Consider the following 26106-nt stretch of genomic DNA (forward strand, 5'->3'; position numbering starts at 1 on the left):
CCCACAACTTATGCATTTACTACCCAGGACTCTCATGTATAAAAGTCTGATGCCAAGTTCTTTTTTCCCTTTTTATTCTTTTGGATTGCTAATTTAGCTGGAATTTTGCTAGCATTTTAGGTGTAGTTCTGATGGGACAGTTGTACTTTTATTTTAGATTGAAGATAAAAATGGATGTTATAATTACCTGAAACTAAAACTCAGCTTTGAGTTATGTCTGTACTATAGTTAGTGTATTTATTGCATACCTCAGCTAGATTTACACTTTCAAGGCTGAAAACAAAAATAGTAAAGATGGTAAACTGGGCATGTTTTACCAGATTTCCAGAGAGTAATCTATGGAAGCAACAAAGAAACAGAGAGATGGAGACACAGAGAGCTGTGAACTCTCTAATTTTCATCAGCCACCAACACCAGTATCTAAGCAGCAACTGGAGATGGATGACTGGAGCAACAATACATGCTGCACTGTCTACAGAAAAAGAGCCAGCAGGATACAAAAAGCAAAACAATAGCCAGGGAACTGGACAGCATGAAAGCCATTAAGTAATGGTGGAGCTATGACCCAGGACGTAAATGTACCAGAGAAATTTTTATTGTAATTTTGCTCATAGTCAGTTCCACCTCTTCTCAGAGTAAAATCGATCAAACTCAGGTTTCTGGATTCTTAGGCATGTCTATCCATGCATCATTAGAAAGAGTATCCTCAAAGTTTTTATGCAGTGGGACAGCATTATAAAAGATGAAATATGCCAGGGAACAGTGTTTTTGAGTTTTCAATTAAATATTATTTTTGGTAGAAAAATACATAAATTAATAATAATTATATAAAGTAATTAAAATAATGACATTATTTATACTTTCAATATTCAATTATAAAAGTTCATTAGAAAAACTACATAATAAAATGCTAGCTTTTGCTATAGTTAGCTAGGAGGAGCATCCTCCTCCTTGATAATTCCAGCTTGATTCCAGAATTTGATAATTCTTTCCAAAATACAGGAATCTGACATAAGACTGATTTACACAAACACAGTTTTTGTAAAGTAGTGAGTGCTCAGTAATTCTTCAAAACATCAGTGAAAACTACTGTACATAATTTCTGCCCCATATGAAAAGGCTAAGGGAAGGACTCTGTTTCCTGCCAGTCATGCAAATCAATCTGGATCAGAGATGCCGAAGATGAGTTATTCAGATCTGGACAGGTGTCTTTATAAGTAATTTCTCCTTGTTATCCATACACTTTTGATACTGTGCGTGAATAAAAACCTTAAACAACTTTATAACTAATGTTTCTAGTCTCTATTTTAGCTGTAAGAGGCATCATTTGTAGATACTGGAAAAACACAATCACTATTACATCAAATTTGTTGCACCAGTCCCCTTTAAACCCACTCACATTAAACATAAACATTTTCTTTGTATCAGTAGGATTTCTATGTAAGACTTGTCTCTTCCCATATTCCCCCTGCCATCACACTGTGATATTTTAAACCATGAATAGACAAACACAACTGAAAAAGTTTACACACATAAACACCTGGAATAAAGGAAAATTGATTAATAATTTCAGAAAAGCTGGAACTGCCCCCAGTCTAACATGATGATCCTCATTCAGTAAACATTAGGCAGTCAACCTCCACACTGTAAGACTGTCTTCACTTGGCAAGCAGTGAAGCATCACACCAAGCAACATCATTCCTGGACTGTGGTACATTAAGTTACTAATTGTTTTCATGATTCGATGAATTCAGTCTCTGCAAAGATGGCGTGAAACCTGCAAGGAGTGTAGAGGTTAGCTGGCTGTTCTTACCAAGTCATCAGTAGCGAGATACATCAGCAGAGCATTTGATGAGAAGGTCCTGAACTTGAACATGACTGTGGAAATATTGGGGTTCCAGCGGATTGGGCGGCTCACCATGGCGTAGCCATCACCGTCGAACTGAACCGTCCCTTCACCGTCTGCCACCTGTGGGCTGAAAAGGGGCAATTCTAACCATTTTCCTTTGCCATATGAAGTTAAAATAAAAAGTGCAGGGCTAGGGAAGTGTTGGGACACCTCTTGGGAGTCTTCCTGAACTTGGTTTGATTTCTTATCAAACCTCCCCCTGACAGGACAGGATTTCTCATTCTATTTTGAGAATGCAAACACCTTTGTTTTGTGGGGTCTCTGCTCACTACCCTGGTGGCTGTGAAAGCCACTATGAGGCACTGGATTCTGCTCCATGACACGTGAGAAGTGCAGGCACCCACAGCACAGCTGTCCATGAGCCAGACTCAGTCCCGCTGTGGTTCTTATGCTCTCTCATGCTTTGACTGTTTCTGGTTACTGGTTGTCAGGAGCCTTTCTATCACAGCACTGTCACACCATCTCAGTTCTGATAAAGCACTGACCACATCTGCAGCCCAGACTGGCCGCTTCCCCTCTCGGCATAATTGCAACCTAACTTCTGTTGCATACACATTAGAATTTGATGGCTGCTGTGGAAATTCCTGCTACTTACCCTGAATGTAAATGTCACAGCAGACAGGTTCCCTAAGAAGTTCAAGAAACAGTCAGTGCTTTACCTACCTGACAGCACACCCTTTGCAGTCGCCTTCGATATCCCTGAAATTCCAGAGTCCTATGGGTTTGCTGTCTAGAAAGGTTTCACCCATGCAGCCAGTGAAGGTGGTGACTCTTACAGCATCTGACTTCTGCAACAGAAAACACAAACCTCCTTAGAAGTGAATTTAAAGCGATCTACTGCATCTGAAAACATAACTAGTACAAAAATCATAAAAATAAATACCATATAAAATTCCATACAAAATCATAAAAAACCCCCATAAGGTGCTTCTTAATATTTTAAATATCAAGAGTAGTTTTTAATCTGAGAAGCGCTCCTACAAAACAACTGATCAGTGAAAATGTGAACTAAACTTTGTGTCAGTCTGAATGAGAAAGACCACATAGATTTGAGACTCTTGGGAAGGCCTAGGCAGAACAAGTCCTGAAGAACAAGGAGTTGCTTTGGCTTCCACCATCAGTTTTCCTGGCTGTTCAGAGAGCTGCCTGCTCTCACCTGTTCAAGGCCTGCCTAACTGGGTTTTCATTTAAGACTTTCAAGAAAGGACTATGAGCAATCTTGCCCACAAAACAAAAACCAAAGTGTTTCTCTTGTAATGCTTGAAACCCTGGAAACTGAGCAGACTGCCCAAGCTAAAAGACAGACTGAGAACTCAACTATTACACCTGTAAAGTTCATGCTGAATTTTGGATGCAGAAAAAAGTGCAGACGGCAAAGCAATTAAAACACGTCTCATCAGAACTCATTAAGCTAGGGTCATGCACATAGAGTAACACTCATTAGAACATAACACGGTACCATGATGAAGGTAGTAATAGTTGACAGTACACAGAGTACTCAGCTCAAAATTATCCTTCTAAAAATACCCTGATTCATGTAAATTTCAGTTCATCAATATGAGCTTATTAAAAATCTATACACTTAGCGATTTCAGATAGACAAGCACCTGCTGTTTTTACAGCAATTACAAATATTAAGATCTTGCAAGAGAACAGGGAGAAGTGCAATTTGAAAATACTCAAGGAAAAGTATGACTCAAAAGACTTAATGTGCTACTGATATTTCCCAGGGTAATTGGAAAGGTCATAATTAGCAACAAGTATGAACTTAATGTCACTTCTAAAAAATTCATGACATCTAAGTATCATAGTCTTCTATACGAGTCACATGAAAGATGTTTTTAAAAACTGAAAATCAACTTTCTTTTTGAATACACTGAAGAGATGCATGCAAACAGGAATGGACAAAACTGTAGGACAAATCCAAAGCATTTCAAAACCCAATAATATGAAAAAGCAGATATCTGAGTCAACAACTTAAGATGTATCAGTGATCTTGATTAAATGTCCAAAGAGCTGCATAGTTTTAGAAAAATCTTGGTTAAGGTCTTCCTTTTGTGAGCCTTACAACTGTACTACATGATGACAGAAATTAACAGAAGTTATATTTTAATTCAGAGACTGTATTTGAACAAAAAAAATCTGACAGTGTTTAAAACTCGACATTGCAAATATACCAGTCATACCAAACTTACAACAGACTGCCTTCCTACTGCTGCCCTGGTCTTTATTTACCTGGAGAAAAAAAGAATTCAGGAAGATTTTCCTTACTAAAATGAAAAAATAGAGAGTTCTTAAAAAAATTGTTGGACAACCCTTCAAGTTTTGCACTTAGTTTTTTGCACATTGTGTTATTTTAACACTTGAAGACATATACAAACTTGAGAGTAAAAGAAGTTCAGTGAGTTCACTGTTTGGGAAAGTCTAAATTTTAGCTTCTTTTCAAATGCTAAAATATTGATCAGGAACAGAATAATCAATTTAAATTTTTTTGTAAAGAATGTCATTGGAAAGTAAGTGCTAATTAGCTTTTATTGGAGAATAATCTTGTTTTAAAGATTTCCGTCTATTCTATGTGGCATGAATCTTCTATTCATCCCATGAAGTGTAGCAATGTAGAAGAAGTTACCAGAAACCTGAACAGACAAAGAGAAGAGAAAACAGGTCGGGGTATGATGCAGATAGCAGTTAAAAAGATGGGTAGTACAGGGGAGGAAACCGGAACAAAAATGAAGAAAAATAAAGCAGAAACACCAAAAGTAGACTGCAAAGGAGGAAGTGATACTGTGGATACATGACAAAGGAAAAACCCTGTATGCAAACGAAAATATACTGTTATATACATTGTTAGGAGACCAGAAATGTATGGAAACAGAAATGAGTTCCTGTCACTCAGGAAAGTAAGCCTGTCAGGGCAGTAGTATGCCCAAGGTAAAGCATCCATCTATCCAGCAGGAATTACTTGTTTGGGCTAAATGCTGCACCAACACAGCTACAGGGCTTCTGATCAGAAGGGAACACAGTGGGCAGTGAAATTTCACATCTGTGCACCTCAGTCTAGGCAAATCCCATTAATCTTTCAAAAGTGCAGGTGCACTACTTGTGATTTACGCACCGACTACAATGATACCAGTGTATTAAAATTTACTATTTCTATTTTAAGCAATAACACAATTTGTCCACACAAACAGCCAGCTAACACAGTAACACCAGACAAGGCCTTACCTTAATTTTTTCAGTTAAACCACCAACAAACAGCACAGCATTAACATCTACATCCAGAATGGTATATCCAGGTGGGGAAACGGCACTGAACGTGGCTGGCACAATGCTGGCTTTAGGACCATCCAGAGCTCGCACTGATATCGTGCCATTTTTCCCAGTCCTAGATATTTAAAAAAAGTAATTTAAGCATACAAAGTCAATAGTTACACCAAACATAGGAAAACTCTATATTATATGATGCCTTTTAAGAGAAGCACACAACTGACTTGATTATGCTTCATTTTGATACAAATGAACAGACACTTATGCCTGCGTTAAGTTAAAGACACGATCACAGAACGAGATTTGTTCCTCACCTGAATGTCCTTTTTGAACAAAATTCACTATACACCTGATGTGGACCGTGCATTGACTAAAACAAAAAATGTTTATTAGATTATATTTGAACTGAAGTGACAAAGCACTTCAGCTTCCTTCACTGTGAGGTACAGAATTTGCATTTCCTGCAGTGGAGTTGTCAGGCTGCTTTTCAAACAGGCACAAACCCCATTATGTTCAAGAATATTGCCTCATTGTCCTCTATGAATCACATCAAATACCGATGGCAACAAAACAGCAGTGAACTTTGCCATTAACAGTTTCTGCATCAGTTTGTCTTCTACTCCTTTGGTTACATTAATGTAGTAATTGGCATGGAAGGAGTTTGCTGACATATTTTTACAACAGAAGGAACACAGTGTGGAGAAATATGATTCCTGAATCCTCCTTCTGAAACTTCTTATAGAGAGGTGTCACATTTACCAACTTGCAGCCACCTGGGACCTTCCCAGCTGAACAGGATTGCTGGTATATGGTTGAAAGTGGCTCCCTCAGTAGTCTTGGGTGAATCCCATCCCCATGGACTTGTGTGGGTCTGAAGTGCAACTGGTTTATAGCAGAAGGTTTACTGATGTGAAACCCTTTAAGGGATAAAAGTTCTCAATGTAATAATTCTTGAAAGACTAAAAGTTGCTAAAAACTTTTTTCAAACTGCTGAAATCTGATGCTTTCTGAAAGAAAGTTATTGGTACTTCCAGTCTATATTGCGCTGAAATCAGGACTGCAGTTTAAAAACACTCAAGTGCAATAATGCAAAAGTCACAGAGCAGACTGACACTTTTTAGTGTGTCTAATAATTCACAAATAGTATGGATGTCTTTCATCCTCAAACAGACTGAAATGCTAACAATGGAGTCTCTTCTATAAATAATTCTCTTTTTAGGGAGGACAATGGAGCTTGTAGAAAGATCTTGGCTAACCTTACAGCAAAAAGACATTGCTACCCTGTGCATGACTAGTCATCAGGTTGGAAGATACAGTTCTATTGATAGTCAGTTCTGTAAAACTGGAGGATTACAGAGGACGTACCAGCATTTCATGGCTGATATGCAAAAAGACACTGAAAGGACACTAAACTGGCAGGAGCTGGCAACTTCCTTGAGGGTAGACAGGCCCTGCAGAAACACCTCGACGAAGTAGAGAGATGGGGAATCACCAACCATATGAAATTTAACAAGGGCAAGTGCTGGATTCTGCACCTGGGATGGGACAACCCTGGATGTGTGTATAGACTGGGGAATGAGGGGCTGGAGAACAGCCCCATGGAAAGGGACCTGGGGGTCCTGGTCAACGGCAAGTTGAACATGAGTCAGCAGTGCCCTGGCAGCCAGGAGGGCCCAGCGTGTCCTGGGGTGCATCAGGCCAGATGGGCAAGGGAGGGGATTGTCCCGCTCTGCTCTGCACTGGGGTGGCCTCAGCTTGAGTGCTGGGGGCAGTTCTGAGAGCAACAATACAGAAAAGACATTAAGCTATTAGAAAGAGTCCAAAGCAGGGCCATGTTCAAAGCAGGAATGGTGAAGAGTCTGGAGGGGAAGCCTGTTATGAGGAGCTGCTGAGATCACTTGGTCTGCTCAGCCTGGAGGAGTCTGAGGGGAGACCTCATGCAGACTTCAACACCCTCATGAGGGGAAATGGAGGGGCAGGTACTGATCTCTTTACTCCTGTGATCAATGACAGGACTTGAGAAAATAGCATGAAGCTGAGACAGGGGATGTTTAGGTTGGATATCAGAAAAATGTTCTTCACCCAGAGGATGGTTGGGCGCTGGAACAGGCTCCCCAGGGAAGTGATCATAGCACCAAGCCTGACAGAGTTCAAGAAGTGTTTGGACAATGCTCTCAGGCCCATGGTGTGACTCCTGGGGGTGTCCTGTGTAGGGCCAGGAGTTGGGCTTGATGATCCTGATGGGTCCCTCCAACTCAGCATATTCTATAATTCTATGAAAAATTTATGTAATGCCATGCATGCTGTGTTCGCTCCTTAGGAGATGCATGATATAAACGAGATGACTTTTGCGAGTCATCAACATTTACTGTTCCTTGACCCCTTGGAAGCACAGAAAATCTTCCTTGAAAAGCATGGCTTGTATTTGCTACAGTACTTTTAAGGCTGAATTCTTGCTGAGTTAAACTGATATGTCTACAGTGAACTTGTGATTCAGGCATCCTTTGTCCTCAAAGGAAGGGCACTGCTTAAACTCTGTCATTAACAATCAAAACAATGGTAATACTTAAATCACAGCTGATTAAAATCACAACTAATCAGGTCCTGCTCCTAATTGAGGCCTCCTGAAGTCAAGTAACACTGATCTAGTGAGTCTCAAAAATATTCTCTCATCCATTTGACTGTCTCACAAAATTGACACTATTTTCATGTTGTAAATCTGCTTTAAATCATTTTGTCACATACTGTTATGCCCAACTTTCCTTTGTTAATTGATACTTGAATTGATCTTGATACTTGCAGTTCTTGATGCCAATCAGATTTGCTTTTGCAAGCAGGTAAGTAACTCATAAGTGACATTCTCTAAACTCCTGTACCATCAAAGTATAGGGAATTCCTTTAGAAAGTCCTACAGGAATGAACATATTTTACTTCAATTAAAAAAAAATTCAAATTATTTCCATTATAACCTCCAAATATACAATAAAATGCAAAGGAGCGATATGCTTTAAATAAAAAAGGTGATGAAAATTAAAAGTATTCCTGGAAAAGTGATGCAATAATTATCAATTTAGTCTAACTAACCAGAAATTTTGGTGCATGCATTAACCAACTATCTCTGATCATTACTCAACAGTTAGATTTTTCATATTTAGATTTCATCCAGGATGCTTAGTGAACTTGAGAATTTTCCAACCTCTGTGCCACAACATCTCTTCTTTTTAAAACCCTTTGGGATCCTTAAGAATGGCTATCAACCTATGGTGGGTTTGACCACCATATCATTATTTTTGTCAATCCTTGTCACCACTAAAAACAATGGCAAAATTCAGTAAGACCAGAATTTCATCTTATGTCTGTATGCTAAGCAGATGCCCTGCTCCAGCTGCTCAGGCAGTTCTGTCAGGCTGAAAAAGTCTGTGGCTGAAACTGAACAGAAATTTGGAGAAAATGTGTGAGGGAATGAAATAAGTAAAACTCTCCATCAGCTTATGGAGGGAATTTGAGGAGAGCTATCAAATGGACTAAAACATTCAGAGTTGAAGACTCTTCCGTAGGGTATGTGATTTGTGAAGTCTGCCTTAAGAATACAAAATCAGTCCCAAGCTCTTCATCTTAATCCCACAAATCCAGCTAATGCCTCTGCAATGTAATTCTCCTAAACACTGCTCTGTACCTCTGATTTGTGCAACTGTAATCACTCTAAATTGCTGATCCAGCACTTTGTTTGAAACTAATGGCATGCACATCCTATATATCCAGAACAACCAGCTAATAGGTATGGGCTTTTGTAGGATGTGTGAATTTTATACCATGCCCTGGCTCCATATTCTGCTGAAGTAGCTTTCTTGTAAATGAAAGCCTGGCATTACTGTGTCATGAAGCTGCTTTGGTATGCATAATATGAGCTGGTGAAGATTTCAACAATTTGTATTGTACCCCAGTTTGTATTCTCCTAGCAGTAAGGTTTCATTAAGCCAGCTTCTGGAGACCATGCCATAATTTTATTTAATTCTCTGCTCTGAATGGCTGATTTCTGTGATTTCACTGAATTATTTAAACTGGATGCCATTTCCTCCTCTGGGAGCTATGCATGTTACCGGAATTAGAGTGCTTTGTTTTCTTCCTCCTTCATTCTCTCATTCTCTGACTATATTCTCCATTCCGTGTTTAATACCATGTGAAATTAACTGTAATGATGTAGGAGAAATTACTCAGATTTCTATCAAATTACAATACAGCTGATGTTATCTAAATTACTAAGATCTGTTCAAGATAAAGGCTATAAAGTTATGCAATCCTTATGCTGTGATTACTACACCATATGCCATATGTTTGCTATTGAATGGAAAATACAAGCTTCAACTAACAAATTTGGGATTTGAATATTTATGTATCTATATTTCTAAAGTTCAAAGGCATTAAACAGTTGATCTCAAATTACAAAATGTATTTTAACTTTCCAGAATAACTTCTTCTTCAGTCTTCATAAACTGTATCTTTCATAAATATTTCCAGTTTGATGAGACATTTTGCCTATGGAAATGGCATTCTGAGCAAGAATCAAGATACTGCTGTGTAACAGACCACTCACTTGCAGTACTGTATCAAGACCAGAAATTCAGAAAAGCTGCTCCTCTTTAAAATTCAAGGAGAAAAGAATAGTAGTTATTCGAGTGCCAAAACATGTAACTGACTTTAAAAGTAAGGTAGTTGAAGGAGACAATCGATAGAGTCACAGATAAACAAAAGGGAAAAAATATAAGCAGTCATAGACTGTTGATGCCAGAGAGGAAATATGTGATTAAAGTAAATTCTTGACACAGAACAATTGACATTTCAATAGTAATTGTAGTGTATACACTTCTGGTACTGATTGTTGCAGGTCCAAAACCTTTTGTTAAACCAGACTAGAATTTCACATATTAGCCATTTTTTTCTAAAATCTTGGAAGTGAATTATATACTTACCTAGAGGCTTCAATCCGGTACCAAAACCCATCATCAATGGTCAGATCTGGATACTCTACCCGTCCAACTCCAGATCCCACATCCCACAGGAAGCTCACCTTGCCCTTGCGCATCTCTATGGCCAAGAAGTCAGTCTACATGCAAAATACAAAAATAGAAGTGACCTCATATTTTAATTAAGGAAGTTTTCCAGAAGTTTTCACATTTCAGAAGGCCTAATGAGGCATCAGAAACCCACACGTAAACAGTAGAGAATTGACATTAATTCTCACATTGCCCTAAAATGAGACCTTCTTTTTCCTGTTTTTATTGGTTCAAACAAGGAATCTGAAGCTAAAGACAGCAAATCATTTCTCTCAGTGATATGCATTAAATGACTGCCAGGCTAACAGAAATGTTAATATTGCGGCCATCAATAGAAGGATTTAATTCAGAGGAACACTCTGAAACATCCATGGGATGGCAGAAAAACATCAGGATACATGATGCCATCGAGCCTTTTCATTTTGTGTTAGGTAAAGAAAAGACATAGTTCAAAAAGTTGGAAATAGAACACTTTTCCCATTTACTGAATTATTATTGGTTATTCTAGAAGTCTGTCTGCTATAGGCCTCATGGGAAACTGAATCATTCACCATTATTATGCTTGAAATTGTAGTCTTCACTTAAAATTACAATAACTAGGAGCTTTGACAGATGCAATAAGATTAGCTACTTCATTCCCAAGGGAAAACCCACAAACAACTCCAAAATTACTCTGGTTGCACTGTGAATTTTAAAGCTCTAATGTAGTTCATGTACAAGCCTGCTGTTTAATATCTACTTTAAATAATGATATATGTAAAAAATTTTCTGGTCATATTTTAGGAATCTCTATATTAGTACCAAAGACAGTAAAAGTCTAGATTATCTTAGACCCTCTACTACTGCTTTGAAGCCTTTGGGTGAAAGAAAATCCTTTCTCATCTTCTTTATTTGTCAGTAGTCTGATTTGATCGAGCAACTCTGACATGAAAGGCAGGAGACAGACTCACAAACTTGGCACTTCCAAGGTAAAAAAGCAGATTGTCAGCAACTACAGTCTTCACATTGACAATGACAGTGTTGTATGTTCCTTTCTTTATTTCCGGTCTGTATGTGCGAATACAATTGCCTCCAGAGGACACGGACACTTTGATCTTCAAAAAAAGCGTAACAGAAAGAATTCAGTTCACTGCTTATTATTCCAGAATTAACCATAGATGCTTCCAAATAATTATAAGACTATTATACTTTTTTTCCTTCACATTTTTTTGTTTCATGTACCATGGAGTTCCTCGCATATGTGAAGAAGGTAGAAGTGGAATTTTCTTTCTGGGATTGTTCAGTAAAAGGAAATAAAATCTCTTTCTGGCATTCACATTTAAAGGACGAACAGTGGAATTCCAGCAGTACAGATAGTCTATAAGTAGAATATGCAGCTAGGAAAATAAGCAGCACTCCTGAAAGAATTACAGCATATTGCTGTTGGGTAGTCAGAATTATCTACTTTTTCCTTGAAATATCTTTGATTATGCCAATTTAAGACATCTTTTCATAATCATTTTTAAACCAACAATTATTTCTATCACTGCTTTTACATAGTCCCAAATGGAGTTGGTATTCATAACTAAGTTTTATTTCCACAGCTGAGTAACACATGTGTTTGGATATATGTGCTGGTTTCCTCAGGCTCTGAGTACAGATAAAAACACTTTAACGTTTGCTTTCATAATGCCAGCACAGACATAATGACAGTACAATGGTGTTTCAATCCCAGTTAGACATATTTATGCATTAGAGGAAAAGTACATAATGGTATCACCTTATGTTTAGGGCAAACTCTACTAAAAAGGAGATCCATTATAGGACCAAACTCTTAATTTCTTTATCTCAGAAATGCTGAGCAGTTAAGTACTTCAAAGCCTTTAGACAGAAGAAGAATGTAACAAAACACATCATTACTGTAGCCTGTCTTTCTGTTCTCTGCAAATTTCATCACATATGTGGAATACTCTTCTTTCCCATTATCCTATTATTATGTTGATTTTTTTAAAAAAACTCTTTTCCAACCATATTTGAGGAAGATTTCTCAAGTACCATCTACACAATTCATTTTCCTTTGCTGTTTAGATCACAAGCTGAATTAACCAGATGATCCTAGAGTTGACAGTATTGCTGAATGAGGGAGATGGATTCCAAACTCACGAAATGGACTAGAAATATATTCTTAACTCAAGTTCTGCTACTGGACAGAGAAAAATCAAAAATATGGGAAAAGCAGATATACTCAGCAATTTCAGTGAGTCTGAGATGCTATCATTCTTGAATAAGTTCTATGAAATGAAACCAGGGGCTTAATATCAGTGCTAAAGCAGAAAAATACATTTTCGTTTTCACAAAAAAACCCAGTGATATTGTGACTCTTCTGCTGTACTATCACCTACAACACTTCTCAAAAATAACCCTGCGAGATCCATTCCTTCAGATGTTATTCATTTAACAAGTGCATGTTTTAAATGAAGAAACAAGACACAGAGTGAAAGTCATCAGAATATTCTCTTTTTATCTGAGAAATTATACTCCATTATTTGCTCCCTTTACACATGTTCAGATTTAGGAAGGATTCACACTGTAGATTAGAAATAAAAAAGTAGAAAATAAAACCCCATCAATACCCAAAAGGTAATTTTTTTTGAAAAACAGGACTTACCGAATTGGCTTGCTTCCGAGCTTGGTTTATCAGCTCTTTTATCTGAGAAATGTTTTTGCCTAAGTTATCCTGAAGTTCTTTGATTGGCTTGATTTTATCTAACAGACGATCTGCTTCCTTTTCTAGGTTTTTAATACTGGAATCTGCATCAGCAACTTTGTAAGAAAGATCAAGGCAGAGCTTTAGAGAATAGTGTCAGAGACTAATTATACATTGCAATAATAAAATCCAAGAAAATTCTGCATACACAATGCTCAGGCAATTGTATATGCTACTATGAGGTACACACAGACCAGGAAGCTACCTGAACACAATAAGGCAATTTCAGAACGTTTAGAATCAAGTTGAAGTAGCAATAGCAGCAAACACTGGTATTAAAGCAGGATTTTCAAGATGTAGTTATGCTTCAGGTCAGGATGACAGTTACGGAAAACATTTCCTGAAGCAAAATACATTTATGAATGAAATATTTGATTGCTTCTTTTAAAAAACCCTCAAATTTTGAAGAAAAAGGCTAGATTAATGAAACTGGTTAGTTTCCATAAGTAATTTCTGAAATTACTGGGTTAAAATTAACTTGAAATTAATTCTTGAACTAACTATAATAGGCACAAATACAAAAAGGTTTTATTCTGGTCACAAGCTTAAAATTCTGTATGTGTACTGAAAGCAGATTTAAAAACAGTGGCAGTAAACTGTAAAAGATTGTCTTTTTTTCAGGCAAACTAAATAATTTTACCAGGATAGTTTTGCCTCTTTTTAAGCTTCAAATTCCTTTTTTGCCTCTCAACATACAACTAGTGAATAATACCCTCTCTTTGACAATTCATCAGCAGATCTAAGGATTGCAACACTTGGCTGGCATGAGGGTGTGGGTTTTTGTGTATGACACTGAAAGGGACAAACATACATTTACCAGAAAGATGCATATTACCTGAAAATAATAGTAACAATAATAGCAATAAAAATAATGCTTAGATAAAGCATGAAAAACTGCATATCTAGTTTTTTGACCCAAACACTCATACCAAAACCTTCAAGATGCTTCTTAAGGTTTCATGTAAGTTAAACTAGCTACCAAGCCACTTTACCTCAAAGTTTTCAAAAAGTAACTATTTAGCTATTTCTATGAATGTGAAACATAGAGGACCATGCAGAAGCTTTGGTGGTAAGCAGTGAATCATTATTTACTGGAAAACACACACTAAAAGCTGTAAGTAAGAAAAACATACGTACAGATTTCTGCAGGCAAGATATGGAGACAAAGAAAAGAGAAAAAACAGAAGATAACATAAGAGAATGTTTTGAAGACCTAAACAGAAATGTAAAGTAAAGTAAGGGACAGGATGAGTCTATAGATAACTTTTTACCTTTTAAATATTGCATATCTATCAAAATGAGAATTCAGGGCCTGAATTTTGATATAGAAGAGAGGCTGTATCTACTTTTGCATGTAGTCATGAGTGCCAGCATACTTACTTTATACATCTGGAATGGTTCACCCTACATTACTTTAATCTCATTCTGTAATCTGAGTATCCATTAACGTTTGGAGAATGATAGAAGAGTACTTCTGGAGAGCATCTTACAGTTCAGCTTTATCTAACAGGAAACAGTTTGCAAGGGCTAAGACCATTCTTCAGTGCAAACAAAATAATGGTGACAGGGGACAATCAAGAGATTAAATTTTAAATTATCACTCCTAATCTCAACTAAAATGCTAATTTACCCACAGGCTCAGAATACCTGGGCTGCAACAGACGGCCTAGTCTAGATTCAGCACTGCCAAGAAATGACTGCTTTAAGACTGCTTCTCAGTTGTTACCCACTACCCTGCAAGACACCTTACAGATCTCCTGGTTCTACAACCTGATATAATCTAACCACACTATTTCAATCAATAACTACTTTTCATATTGTCTAAACTTGTATGGATCAGTCCACCCAATGGGAATTTTACTGGGGCCCACACATGTATCTCATCTGATGAGGGATGGGGAACTTGCAGTAGGCAGGCAGTGACAAACAGTCATTGGGATTAACTTCTTTCACCAGTACATCAACAATTGGAAGAGGATATTTGTCCATAGAATGAGAATGACAGCCTCCTGGACTGTATGTTTTTAGGTGCCCAGCTTCATCAAGCTGGTAACAACCTGGGGAGCCCAGAAGAGCTGAGAAATTAGTTCTTTGGTCATTTTCTAAAGACACTTTAGTTCTGTGGCTGCATGCTCCTATATGATATGGATGGTCTAGCATTCTACCATAAAATGTATTGTAAACTAGAATTCATTTTTATCCATTCTAACCAAAGTGAAAATGCTAAAGTAATTGTCACATTTGATAATAGAATTTATCTCAAAAAAGAAAAAAAAGCAGACAAAACCCCATTCCCAGAATCTTTTTTTAAGTGTCTTCAGTGCTGTACCAAAAATAGTAATGTATATGAAAGAAGTCATGCACTTCTCCCAGGACTGATTATCTGATTGACTGAAGATTTAGTGTGGGGTATTTTTCTTGAATCAGGCAGTGAATTGCCAGTCAGAATCTTTGATTATTCACCTCTTAAATACTTTAAATAGTCTGAGGAACAAATCTATTCATTACCTGCTCTTCCTGCTGACATTAGCTTTTCTTCCAACTACTAGCACTAGTCTTTAAGATTTAAAATTCTTTTCACAGAATCACAGAATTGTTAGGGTTCGAAGGGACCTCTGGTCCCTTTTCACACATAAGAAGCCCAGAAAACAGAAATGATAGAGAGTCCTTTTATCCCAGCATACTGTAGTAATGCTATGTAAGTGAAATTCTGGAGTGTCCCTGTTTAATTTTGATCTATGAAATGAAAACCACAAACCGAAAAAAACCACCACTAAACAACCCAAAAAAGATCTTACTGTTCTTGATAGGATCCTTCACGACTGCATTTGTTTTGGCCACATCGTCTGTAAGTTTACTGTAGTTTTTTCTCAAGCCCAGGAGATTCCGATTGAGGTCTTTAATCTGGGCCAGGACGTCATTTGCAGTATCGTTAGCTTGTCTTGCTTTGTCTTTGGCTGCCTGTACCTTTATAGCTGTATCTGTAGGTAGAAAATGATAATGAAATGATTGCCCAGAGTATAGAAGTAACTTTTTTGAGTAAAGATACATTATATCTGTGCTCCAAAAGAACTCCACCTTTATTTCTGAAGTTTTGGCTCTGAAAAAACCCCAAAATACAGCAGCACCTCAGAAATACGACTGACTCTTTAATAAACCATTATCATTGCCAGTCCTGACAAAAGAAAGAAAAGAGAGCCCTGATTTCCTTTTTTCACTTCCTTTTTTCATCATATCTAAGTAGTTCCTCTTGGGTCATTGTAAAAGGTCATGGACCTTTCTGGCTGAGTGAAAGTTGGAGTTACTGTGTTACTTCCCTCTATTAGTCCTACAAATTATTTTCAGCCACACTTTAAATTATGCCATCCCTGCACATGTGGGTCCTTGTCCCACACATGATCTGTCTATCTCATTCTGAATCTTTCTGCTTTTATCTGACTATTATTATAGCAGGGACACAAGAATTATTAGTTTAAGCTGCTTTCTGCTTTCTCGAATCCTTGAACAAGATATATACGGTCATATATCTTGTATACAATTTTCTCTCCCTTCTTCATTTGATTATTTTCCTGTTGGACAACTAATTTACTGCATTTTCTTATCCATGCTATGTATTTCCTCTGAATTTCATTCTTAATACTCATCTGCTTGTTTTTATGAGTGTCCTTGTGGCAAGAGCAAGCACCCTGTAACTCTAATCTGCCAAGAGTTTATTACATTGCTAATGATTGCATATTTCATATTTTACTTGTTTCATTTTTAGTATTCTGTGTCCTAAGGTTAACAGGCCTTAGAGGTCCATTTTGGTTGACTGAGACATCTATCTGTGCACAAGAAGACAAATACCCATGTCAGTATCTTGACCAAAACCCAAGAAATGGTATATGATGAGCATGAAATATTAAACAATTTATTTTGTGAATGCCTGATTTCAAGGATTATCAAATCTAAACCAAAACTTTTCAGTTAGCTGGAATCTTAAAGCCACCAAAATGTATAAGATGAATGAATAGTAAATTGTTTTTCATCCTAAGCATTTACTTGCAGTCTGAACGTTCCAGACCACCAGAAATCAGACAGAATACAGATATTCCTCATAGACTTTTCTTAAGTCCTAACTTCAGTTTATAAAGTGCTCCTTGGAGAAAAATTCATAGCAAAATACCTTGATTTAAAACACTTTATTTTTTAAAACATTAATTTTATTTTTCACTACCCATTATAATGAAACTCCCTGTCCCTTGCTGTCACAATGCAATGTAGCTAACATTCTGGGACTTTGGGATTTTAATGAGTATTACATTTAAAAAAAACCCAACTCTATACACCATGACAAATGCACATTTGTGAGACACTGAAATGTTAAAGGTTAACGACTCAAGCAATGGTCCATTGGCAAAAGCAGCAGGTTGTTATGCTGAGGTCCCCAAACTAAGGGGAGGAGCAGAGTTTTTGAGTGTGTGGTGGTGAAACCTCTGATTTGCATAAGAACAGCCCAGGTGTCTCACCCATCATCACTGCAGGATGATCCAAACAAAGTGACCTTTGTTTAGTAAGGGGATGGTTTTTGAGCCAGATAGGGAAAAAGGCTGATAAGAAGCAAATCCTGTGGAGCTGGGGTAATACTTTTTACCATGCCAATATCCCCCCTTACACAACTAGCTGGTGTATAACTCGCCTGCCCCGGGGGATGTATGGGGACGTTCACACACAGGCCTGAAGGTGTTCATCCCTTCTGAGAAGGCATAACTGGCCCAACTACACTGGCACGAGAAACAGCTGTCATGTCTTAGGAGGGGTCATAGACCATCAAAACCCCCAGACTCATTTCTGGGGCCTTCCACCAGAGGACAACACATGATCCACAGTGTTGCATCATGCAGTGTAAAACTCCCCTCCAGGAGAGGTACCTTAACCCACTGAACTTTATGCTGTGTGGGGTTTCCCCCACCCTGGATGGATCAAGACTGTGACCATCGCTTCCACCAAGGGGCATTTAAATTGCAACAACCAAGTCTTGCTGAAAGATCCACATGTGGTGGTATCTTCCCTCTCTACTAACCTCTCCTCCTTTCTTTTCTTTTCTGTCTTGGGGTGACTTTATGATGTGTATCCCATGTCACTGCCCTATGCCCAGAAATTAATTTTGTGCCTTTCCATGCCTTTAAACTGAGCAAAACTTCTTAAAAACCAGCACGTTTTCTTAAGTGATATTTTTATACTTTTATATTGTTATATTTCTATAGTTAATAACCCAAATGGCTACATATCCCCTTCCCATTGCAATCAAATTGTTCTAAAATTAACCTGCCATATATATATGTATATATACATGTATATATACATCTATCTATCTATCTATGTATCAGCACTGGTCATTCAGTGTCATTTCACTCTAACCTGCCCCAAGGGATCTATTAACAAGAACCTCAGTCACCCTCACTTTCAGGGGTGGGTCACAAGAGCACAGCACTTCCGAGTCCATTGAGGAAAACCTGTTCCAATTCTAAGCAATCTGCAGTCTAAAAAACATGTACAACACCAAACAGTGGCTGGAAATGTTAAGAGTGGGGTAGAAAGGTAAGACAAAACCCAGCAAATTGCACCCTGCTTTTGCTGTAAAGTCAGTAAGTCTTATTCTTCCTGGATTAATTTACACTGGCAAAATTACAGTGTTTCATTAAACAGTAGCTTCAAAAAAGACTTTTCACATATAAACAAAAGACTATTTGTATCGGAGTGCATCATAATTCCTGATATTAAAAGTTTTTTTTCAGAAACCTTCTGCAAACTGCAGAAGCATGGTACCTTTTACCATCCCAAAATTCTAACTGATACCATGTAACTGTTTTCAGTTCAGTTTTCTCTCTCACATTACTCATCTTTGTCTTATAACACCCAATGGTCAAAGTGGACCCAGTGTGGACACAGCCAAAGATTGATGAGACAAATGTTAAGTGATGGAAAAAGAAATAAAAGAGCAGGACTGAGTCAAATGTTGCAACACTTTTCTGACTTACCATTAGGAATGGCTGACAGCTTTCCTAAGGTTTCATTCAAAGCTCTCAGGAGAATGGAATTCTTCTCATCAGCATCTTTCAGGCTGTTCCGTGTGCTGTTCAGATTATCACCCTTCTCTGTAAAAAGCGCATATGATACAAAGGCTTTAACTTTTTGTTTTCACTATCCTTTCTTTGCACATAATTTAAAGTGCATCATAACAAGCAAGCCATTTTTCATTAAGATATCAAATAGTGTAAATAAGGAAGTCCAGCAGAATTCGTTGTGGGGTTTGCTGATCATCTTCTCCGGTTTCCTTAAGCTCCCTACTTCCACAGCATCTAAACACATGAGTTCCTTGTACTGTTGTATATTTATCATGGGTTTTTCAATGGTGTGCAGAGGAAGGAACTTGTTGTTACGATGTTATGATTTAGGCAAATTCACACAATTACCCACTGATAGATTCAACAACTGTGATGTTAGTCATTGTTTTGATTCCTAGATTAAGCTACTGTCTTTCTTCTTAAGGTGGTTGCCTGAGCTGAATGAGTTGAACGTGGTGTGAAAGAGACAAGACCAATTAGGCCAGCTTGCTATTGCAATTAGAGTGGCCAGAGCCTAGTTCTCTTGGATTTTCTCAAAGATGCTGACATAACATCCAAGGAAAACACAAGCTCACTAATCATCAATATGAGATGAATACACTAACAACCGGTTATTATAACACAAACATTCCAAATGCTTTGGGGAAACCCCCATCTAGTAAAAACATTCATAGTTAAGAAGTTGTTCAAATCAAAGGACAAGTACAAATCAAAGGCACAGGTGTGTCATATTTGGTACATTACAGTTGAAACTGATGTCCTCATTAACAAGTAAGTTCTTATTTTTCAACATTTACTTTGCATAAAAATTACACAGGGTCTTTTGAACCATATCCAGCGGTGCAATGCAGCAATCTCAAAACTGAGATTCCAGCTAAGCTTTATGGCTGTTGTAACAGACATTATCCCAAAATTCAGAAGTAAAGTTTGACACAAAAAAATGTAGTTAGTGCTTAAACCACTATGTAGTGGGCGTTTTTCGTTATTTCTTTGTATCAATATGAAGCTCTTTGGAACAGACAGCTGGTAATTTCTTATCTTAAAGGCATATCCTTCTGGGAAGCTAATTTAACATGACTGAGCTTGATAGCAGGAAGAGAAGAATAATTTGTAGAAAAGGAGTTCAGGAGACAAGCTATGACTGTGACCTTCAAGTATGTGACAGGTTATTGAATATAAACACCTATGTGATTCACATTTCACAAATTCTAGAAAAGTAAGGTTTCTTAAAATTAGATGTGCAAGAAGCAGTTGGTAAAGAGAAAAATCAAACAAAATTTATATTGCCCACAAGAAATTATTAATTAAATTTTCCAAGGCTATAGCAAGGCTGAAACAGCACATGGAATTTAAATGAGAACTATACTTTTGTTGTTAGACCTTTTGAAATGTCATTGGGGAAGAAATCTGTTCACTTTATTAAAATTAGAGCAACACACAGGACTGCAGGAGTGCCTGGAGATAAGCCTTCACTCCTGCAAAATGTTCTGCAGAAGAACAGGAATTTGCGTGAACTGTGAGAGGCAAAGTTATCACTAGAATAAAGTTTGGAAAAATTTTATGTATTATATGATCACTCTTACCCTTATAAACAGCTTTATTTCTAAATGACAGCTTTTGTTCCCACTGCTGAATGAGTTTACTGGTAATGTGATATTGTTAAACCAGGATGAACTCATGAGATTCTGGTCTTGTATGCCCTGAGATTTTATTGGAGTTCTTTTCTTGTTAAGTAATAATACTGACAAAACTGCTTTAATTTCCACCATTTAATTCTGAAATTATGGTCTGCCTGATAATTTCTTGGTGTCTCCAGTGGGATGTTTATGTTTATAAAGTGTGTCAACATTTCTGAGAAGTTTGACTCATGGTGGTGGTGTTCTAACTTTGCAGCATACTTTTAAATTACCTCTTTTTCGCCTCTCTACTCTGCCATATCCAATATGCTAATTATCCCCTAGTTATATTTCCAAAGAATCATGTTTCCAGACTTCTTTTTTCAGCTTTGTAACCATAGCAGCAAACTGGTTTTTATGGAATTTAACAAGGGAAGTTTCCCTACAAGTCTTGAAATTGAATATTGAGACTCTACCTGTTTAATAGGTTTTCTTTTAATTCAAATACATTTTTACTGTGTGAGTGGTTTTGTTAGTTACAATAATAAACCCATAAATAAGCACCTAGGGAGGCTCTTACACAATGAGAAGTGAGGAGATACTATGTCCTGTGTCAGCTTTTCAAAGAAATTGTTCATTTTTCATGGAGATATTAAGTTTTATTTTTAATTAACTTCTTATCTTGTAATCCAGATGGCCTCTGCATTAAACACTGGACTAATTTGTTGCATGAATCACAAATTGAACTGACTTCATGTCAGCTTTTCCATATCCTTTAATTATTAGCATTTATGAAAAAATCTGGGTCAAGGATTTGAAGGCCCAAGATCTTCCAGTTAAGCACTAAGTTAGTCAAAATACAGGCAGCTACAGTCTAAGATTTTCCAAACTACAGAGCCTGTCTGGCTTGGAAGAGGTTAGTAGGTCTGCACTGAAAGATGCCAGGCGCTGTCAACTCTCATTAAAGCGTAGGTTGAGGAGTATCATAAGACATTTATCTCAATCCTGTTTCCACTTGATTAGCTCTGCACAGAGATGGCACAAGATGCCAATAAATGTTTGTTGTTCAAATCAGGAAAACTAGTCATGCATTGCTGAAACTAAGCTCTAAAGAGTAAGCAGGAACCTGCAGGACTTTGCATGTGTTGGCCTTTAGGTTTGCTGGCTTGGTTAACATGAACAAAAATTTTCAATTTCTGTTTATATGAAACAGCACTACAGGGTAAAGCATCATCCCTTATTCCCCTGAGTGAATAAACTGAAGTGAGTCAAATGAAAAAACCCAAACAACCCTGTGTGCATATATTTCATCCTAAGATGAACTCAAGGATTTAGTTACTTACTGTTTATATGGAGTGATTTACTCTTATAAGAGACACACAGTTTTACAAGTCTCTGCAGATCACATACAGAGGTGACACTGGTTAATTGCTGATGATGTGCCACCATCATGGTGGAACACATATATAGAGGAACACAGTGGAAACAGGTACCTTCTGACAGTATGGATAAATACAGTTTTTCCACATGAAACTGTGCAAGAAAATATCATTAAGGCTATGCTACCAAATGCATGTATCCCAAAATCAGACTCAAGCTGGAAATCTACCAAGGACCAACAAATGCATCTGTTTTTATTGATTGGAAACTGCAGAAATGAACTGACGGTTACACACATCCCTTTCTGTTATCTTTGTATTACTTCTTCCAAATAGCATTCTTGCTCCCCACAGTCTCATCTTATAAAGAGGAACATGGGTCACAAGCTGAATTTTTTTTCCCTAAACCAAGCAAGACTTAGAAATTGGCATTAGGAACAAACAGGAGACAGAGATGTAACTAGAGAAATGCAGCTAATTAAGTTTAACTTTTTAAAAAGAGTACTTTTAGCACTGACTACAATAATCTGGTGAATGCAATATGCCAGGTCAGCAGAAAGACAACACAGAGGAAAATACACAAACAAGGGATCCATCAGCTGGATATGTTGCCTATCAGCTGAAAAATACTTCAGCTAAAAATACTCACGTGTTGTCAGACAAGGCACGTCCCCCTCAAGTTGTCAATTCTTAAGCAAAAGAAATTACATGAGCAGAATTTCAGTAGCCACCTGACAGCAGTCTCCAGCTGAAGAGGAGTTTATGCATCTTATTTTCACTTTTCATTGATCAGTTTTGACAAAGTCTGTATACAGTCTGAAATAGGCACAGGGCTAAGTATATTTTTAAAACTGTAAACTTAAAATTTTAAGGAAGAAAAATTGCTCCTGGCAAACTGAAAAGTCCCTCAAGGCATAGAGAAAATGAAGCTAGCAGGCAGCAGCATTTACTCACTGGTTGCCCAAATTTCAAAATTCCTTCTTAGCCACAGTACTACATACAGAGTTTGCTTCTCCCACCAGGGTTATTCTTTCTAACTCCTAGCCCCATAGAGAGAAAAATTACTAAATCTCCATTCTAATAGCTTTTGTCAGAAGCTTTGCTTTGTAAGGAGTGTTTCAGCAGTCTTTGGTGGTAATATAAAACATTTTCATGATTAACAGCCATTTTATAACTCAGGTAATTGGCCACAAATCAGGGGAATGTTATAATGTAGGAGGAAAACACTCCCATCTCTATCATGGCCTAGGCTGGATTTTTGGTGTATATATTAGTTGAGCGGCTTATGGGTCTTCATTACTTTAACTAATGTACTTCCCGTAGTGCAGACAGAGAAATTTTAAGGTAGTGATTACTTCTGTCTGCCAGATCTTTATAGAGTGCCTGTTAGCCATCCTGCACTTCCAGCTGAGACTCTGAAAGGGCGGCTTCATAAGGACTCTAAGAAAATAACTTTCTATTAGTCTGACACCGAACTCTCACTTTCTGTCGTGGGAGAATCAAGACATCCAAAAGGCATTATGTTCATAATACTAATAACATATGTTCTATGTTATTCACAGTACTAATAATATCACCACTTTGGTGCAAAAGCAGAGTGGGGAACAGAAATCTGTCATTGCGTTTTCTTCTTGCACATCTGCATTCTGGGCACAATGTTAACTGATCTCCACGGGTCAAGCTGTGGAGCATGGACATGTTTTATTAGATGTAAAAAGGCATACTCTTCAAGTTCAGAATGTTTGTCTTTATGAAGCACTTTAAGACCTATTGAAGAGCATTAAGAAAGCTCCATCTCATTACCCTTCAGTTTGGGGCAAAAACATAGATAAAGATCTAATACCTGCATTTTAAGCACCGCTGCCTGCTTGCATTAAGTTTGCTTTATGAATCTTTGGGCTGTTTGGACATTTGCCTCTGAATTATGAAGCTGTTATCAACTTAAATTCTCACTGGTACAATGGGAAAATAACTTTTTTTTTTTTCAAAATTTTCTGCAGTAATGATTGTAATCTATCTTGTCTCAGGGTTAAATTGAACAGTCTTGTGGACACATGGAATTCACGCCCATCCTCGTAGAGGTACTATTTTAATTTGTCATTGAAAACAGGGCACTGTGCTTTACTCCATTACACCTACCTGGGGGGCACAGGGAGCCAGGGACTCCAGTCTGAGGTGTCCAGTTTGCTCACTGAAATGCTGTGGCAGGGAGAGGCAGCGCAGACATTTTAGTGTTTCGCACCAGCCATGGCAAACTGCAGCAGTTTGCATTCCAGAAAGCATGACTGTTTTTTGCTTCTTCAGCCATGCTACTGAAATTGCACACTGGCCTCTTCTCATAGTCTTGTGATTTTTTATAACATTTTTCCTGAAATTTGTTCCTCCAGCCCTAAATCTGTACTGAATCTGGCAGTAGAGAGTTGCAATAAAGAAGACCCTAATACACATCCAAGATTTACTAGTAACTCAGACACATTTCTTTCCCTCAGTTCAGCTACAAGAAAGTAATGATGTTTTTTCACTTTTAAACAGTGTATGACAATGAAATGCAATTAATGACCTTATGAAACATTATGCTTTATGACCTTATTAAACATTATGTTTACTTGTTAACGAGTTCTGCAGCTGGAAATGCTAGAGCTGCCAAAACTAAATTAAAGTGTAGTAACAGCCAAAAGATGACTAAGCTGTATGGATCACCTCCTTTATGCTGTATGCTCTTCTTAATGTATCTCCCAGGAGGCCAAAGAGAATTTCGTATGCAAAAACATGGAAGACAGGGCTCTATTATGAAAACCTGTCTTGTTTCTAATAAAAAGTATTTTAACTAAGCTAGCAGGATGGGGAAGCTTCATGCATCATCTCTGTGACAAGTTTAAAACTCCGCCTCGAATATTTACTATGTGTGATTTTTCTAGTTCTGATACACCAAACAAAAAAACCCTCAAAAACCCCCCAAAAAACCCAGCTTGATTTTCAGAACCTATGATGAACAAAAACATCATATCGTAGATATTTTTTCCCCCTTGTTTTTATTTCTTCCAAGTCCTAAATATGTTTTCTTACACCGGTTTTCAAGTGCTATGTTTCTTCCATCCTTGTGGTTAACTCCAGGTTAACCCTATTATAGCTCCAGCCAGTTCAATCAGGCTAAACTATAATGCATTTAGTATGAAAGAATTTTTCAAAAACTACAGTAACTGGACATAAGCTTCCGAAAATATATACACCAAAATTTCAAATTACTAAAAGGAGGGGATTACAGTGCACTAACTTGAAATAAACCACAAAATCATCAGCTTGAACTTATTATTTCTGGAATTAGTATTCAGATGGAAGACTTTCAAAGAGTTGTACTGAGGACTCAGTTAAGAGATCCTCCTCTCAGACTTTACTATATCAGTGGCACAAACACTCTATGCTCCGAATTGCTTTCTTTGTTATATGTAAAAACAAAGTAATTAGAACAGTAATAGTTAACATTTTTCACAAAGGCAGATGTGTGAAACTTAGTGTTGGCCTACTCAAAAGTGGATAATTGTATCATACTTATTTCCCCTCTGGTTTAGTAGAAATGAATTATTTTTTCAATTCCTTCCTACGAGTGCTGTGGAGAAAGAAGTATTGAATACTGTTAAACAGATGCTTCATTAGTGTTGCAATAAGTGTTTTCTTACAGGACCTATAAAACAATCTGTCTGGATAAAGACCCAAGAAATAAACTGATTTTTGTTGCAGTAATAAGATTATTTAGTCATAGGCTCTGAAGAAGTATTTGTCCAAAGAGAATTGTTCTCCTTCTGACCAACAGCCACTCCCCCTGATGCTCATCTAAGCTGTTTTCAAAGATTTTCTAAGGTCATTTTCTCCCTGATCTTCTCAGCAATCAAATACAGCATTCCTGTTTTTTAATTATAATGGGGATTTTCCTAATATGTGATTGGTATCAGTGCATTTGAGATATGTTAGTCCCATCTTCTTTGGAGAAACCTTGACATACTAAAGAATATGAAATCCTTTCGATTATT

At 37.4% G+C, this 26106-nt stretch overlaps 1 protein-coding gene across 2 annotated transcripts in view; it reads right to left on the bottom strand.

Annotated features, from left to right (window-relative positions):
* LAMA2 (laminin subunit alpha 2) overlaps nt 1-26106 on the bottom strand; it is a 345535-nt gene that overhangs the window by 32579 nt on the left and 286850 nt on the right. For both annotated transcript variants that reach the window (XM_039568097.1, XM_039568096.1), the window contains exons 42-49: nt 18997-19113; nt 15775-15957; nt 12878-13032; nt 11181-11324; nt 10147-10280; nt 5135-5294; nt 2573-2697; nt 1814-1976 (exon numbers count right to left, since the gene is read on the bottom strand). In XM_039568097.1, coding sequence (XP_039424031.1) covers nt 1814-1976; nt 2573-2697; nt 5135-5294; nt 10147-10280; nt 11181-11324; nt 12878-13032; nt 15775-15957; nt 18997-19113 — 1181 coding nt within the window. The remainder of the gene's footprint in view (nt 1-1813; nt 1977-2572; nt 2698-5134; nt 5295-10146; nt 10281-11180; nt 11325-12877; nt 13033-15774; nt 15958-18996; nt 19114-26106) is intronic.

Source organism: Corvus cornix, chromosome 3 (assembly GCF_000738735.6).
Source record: "Corvus cornix cornix isolate S_Up_H32 chromosome 3, ASM73873v5, whole genome shotgun sequence".
Taxonomy (NCBI): Eukaryota; Metazoa; Chordata; class Aves; order Passeriformes; family Corvidae; genus Corvus; species Corvus cornix.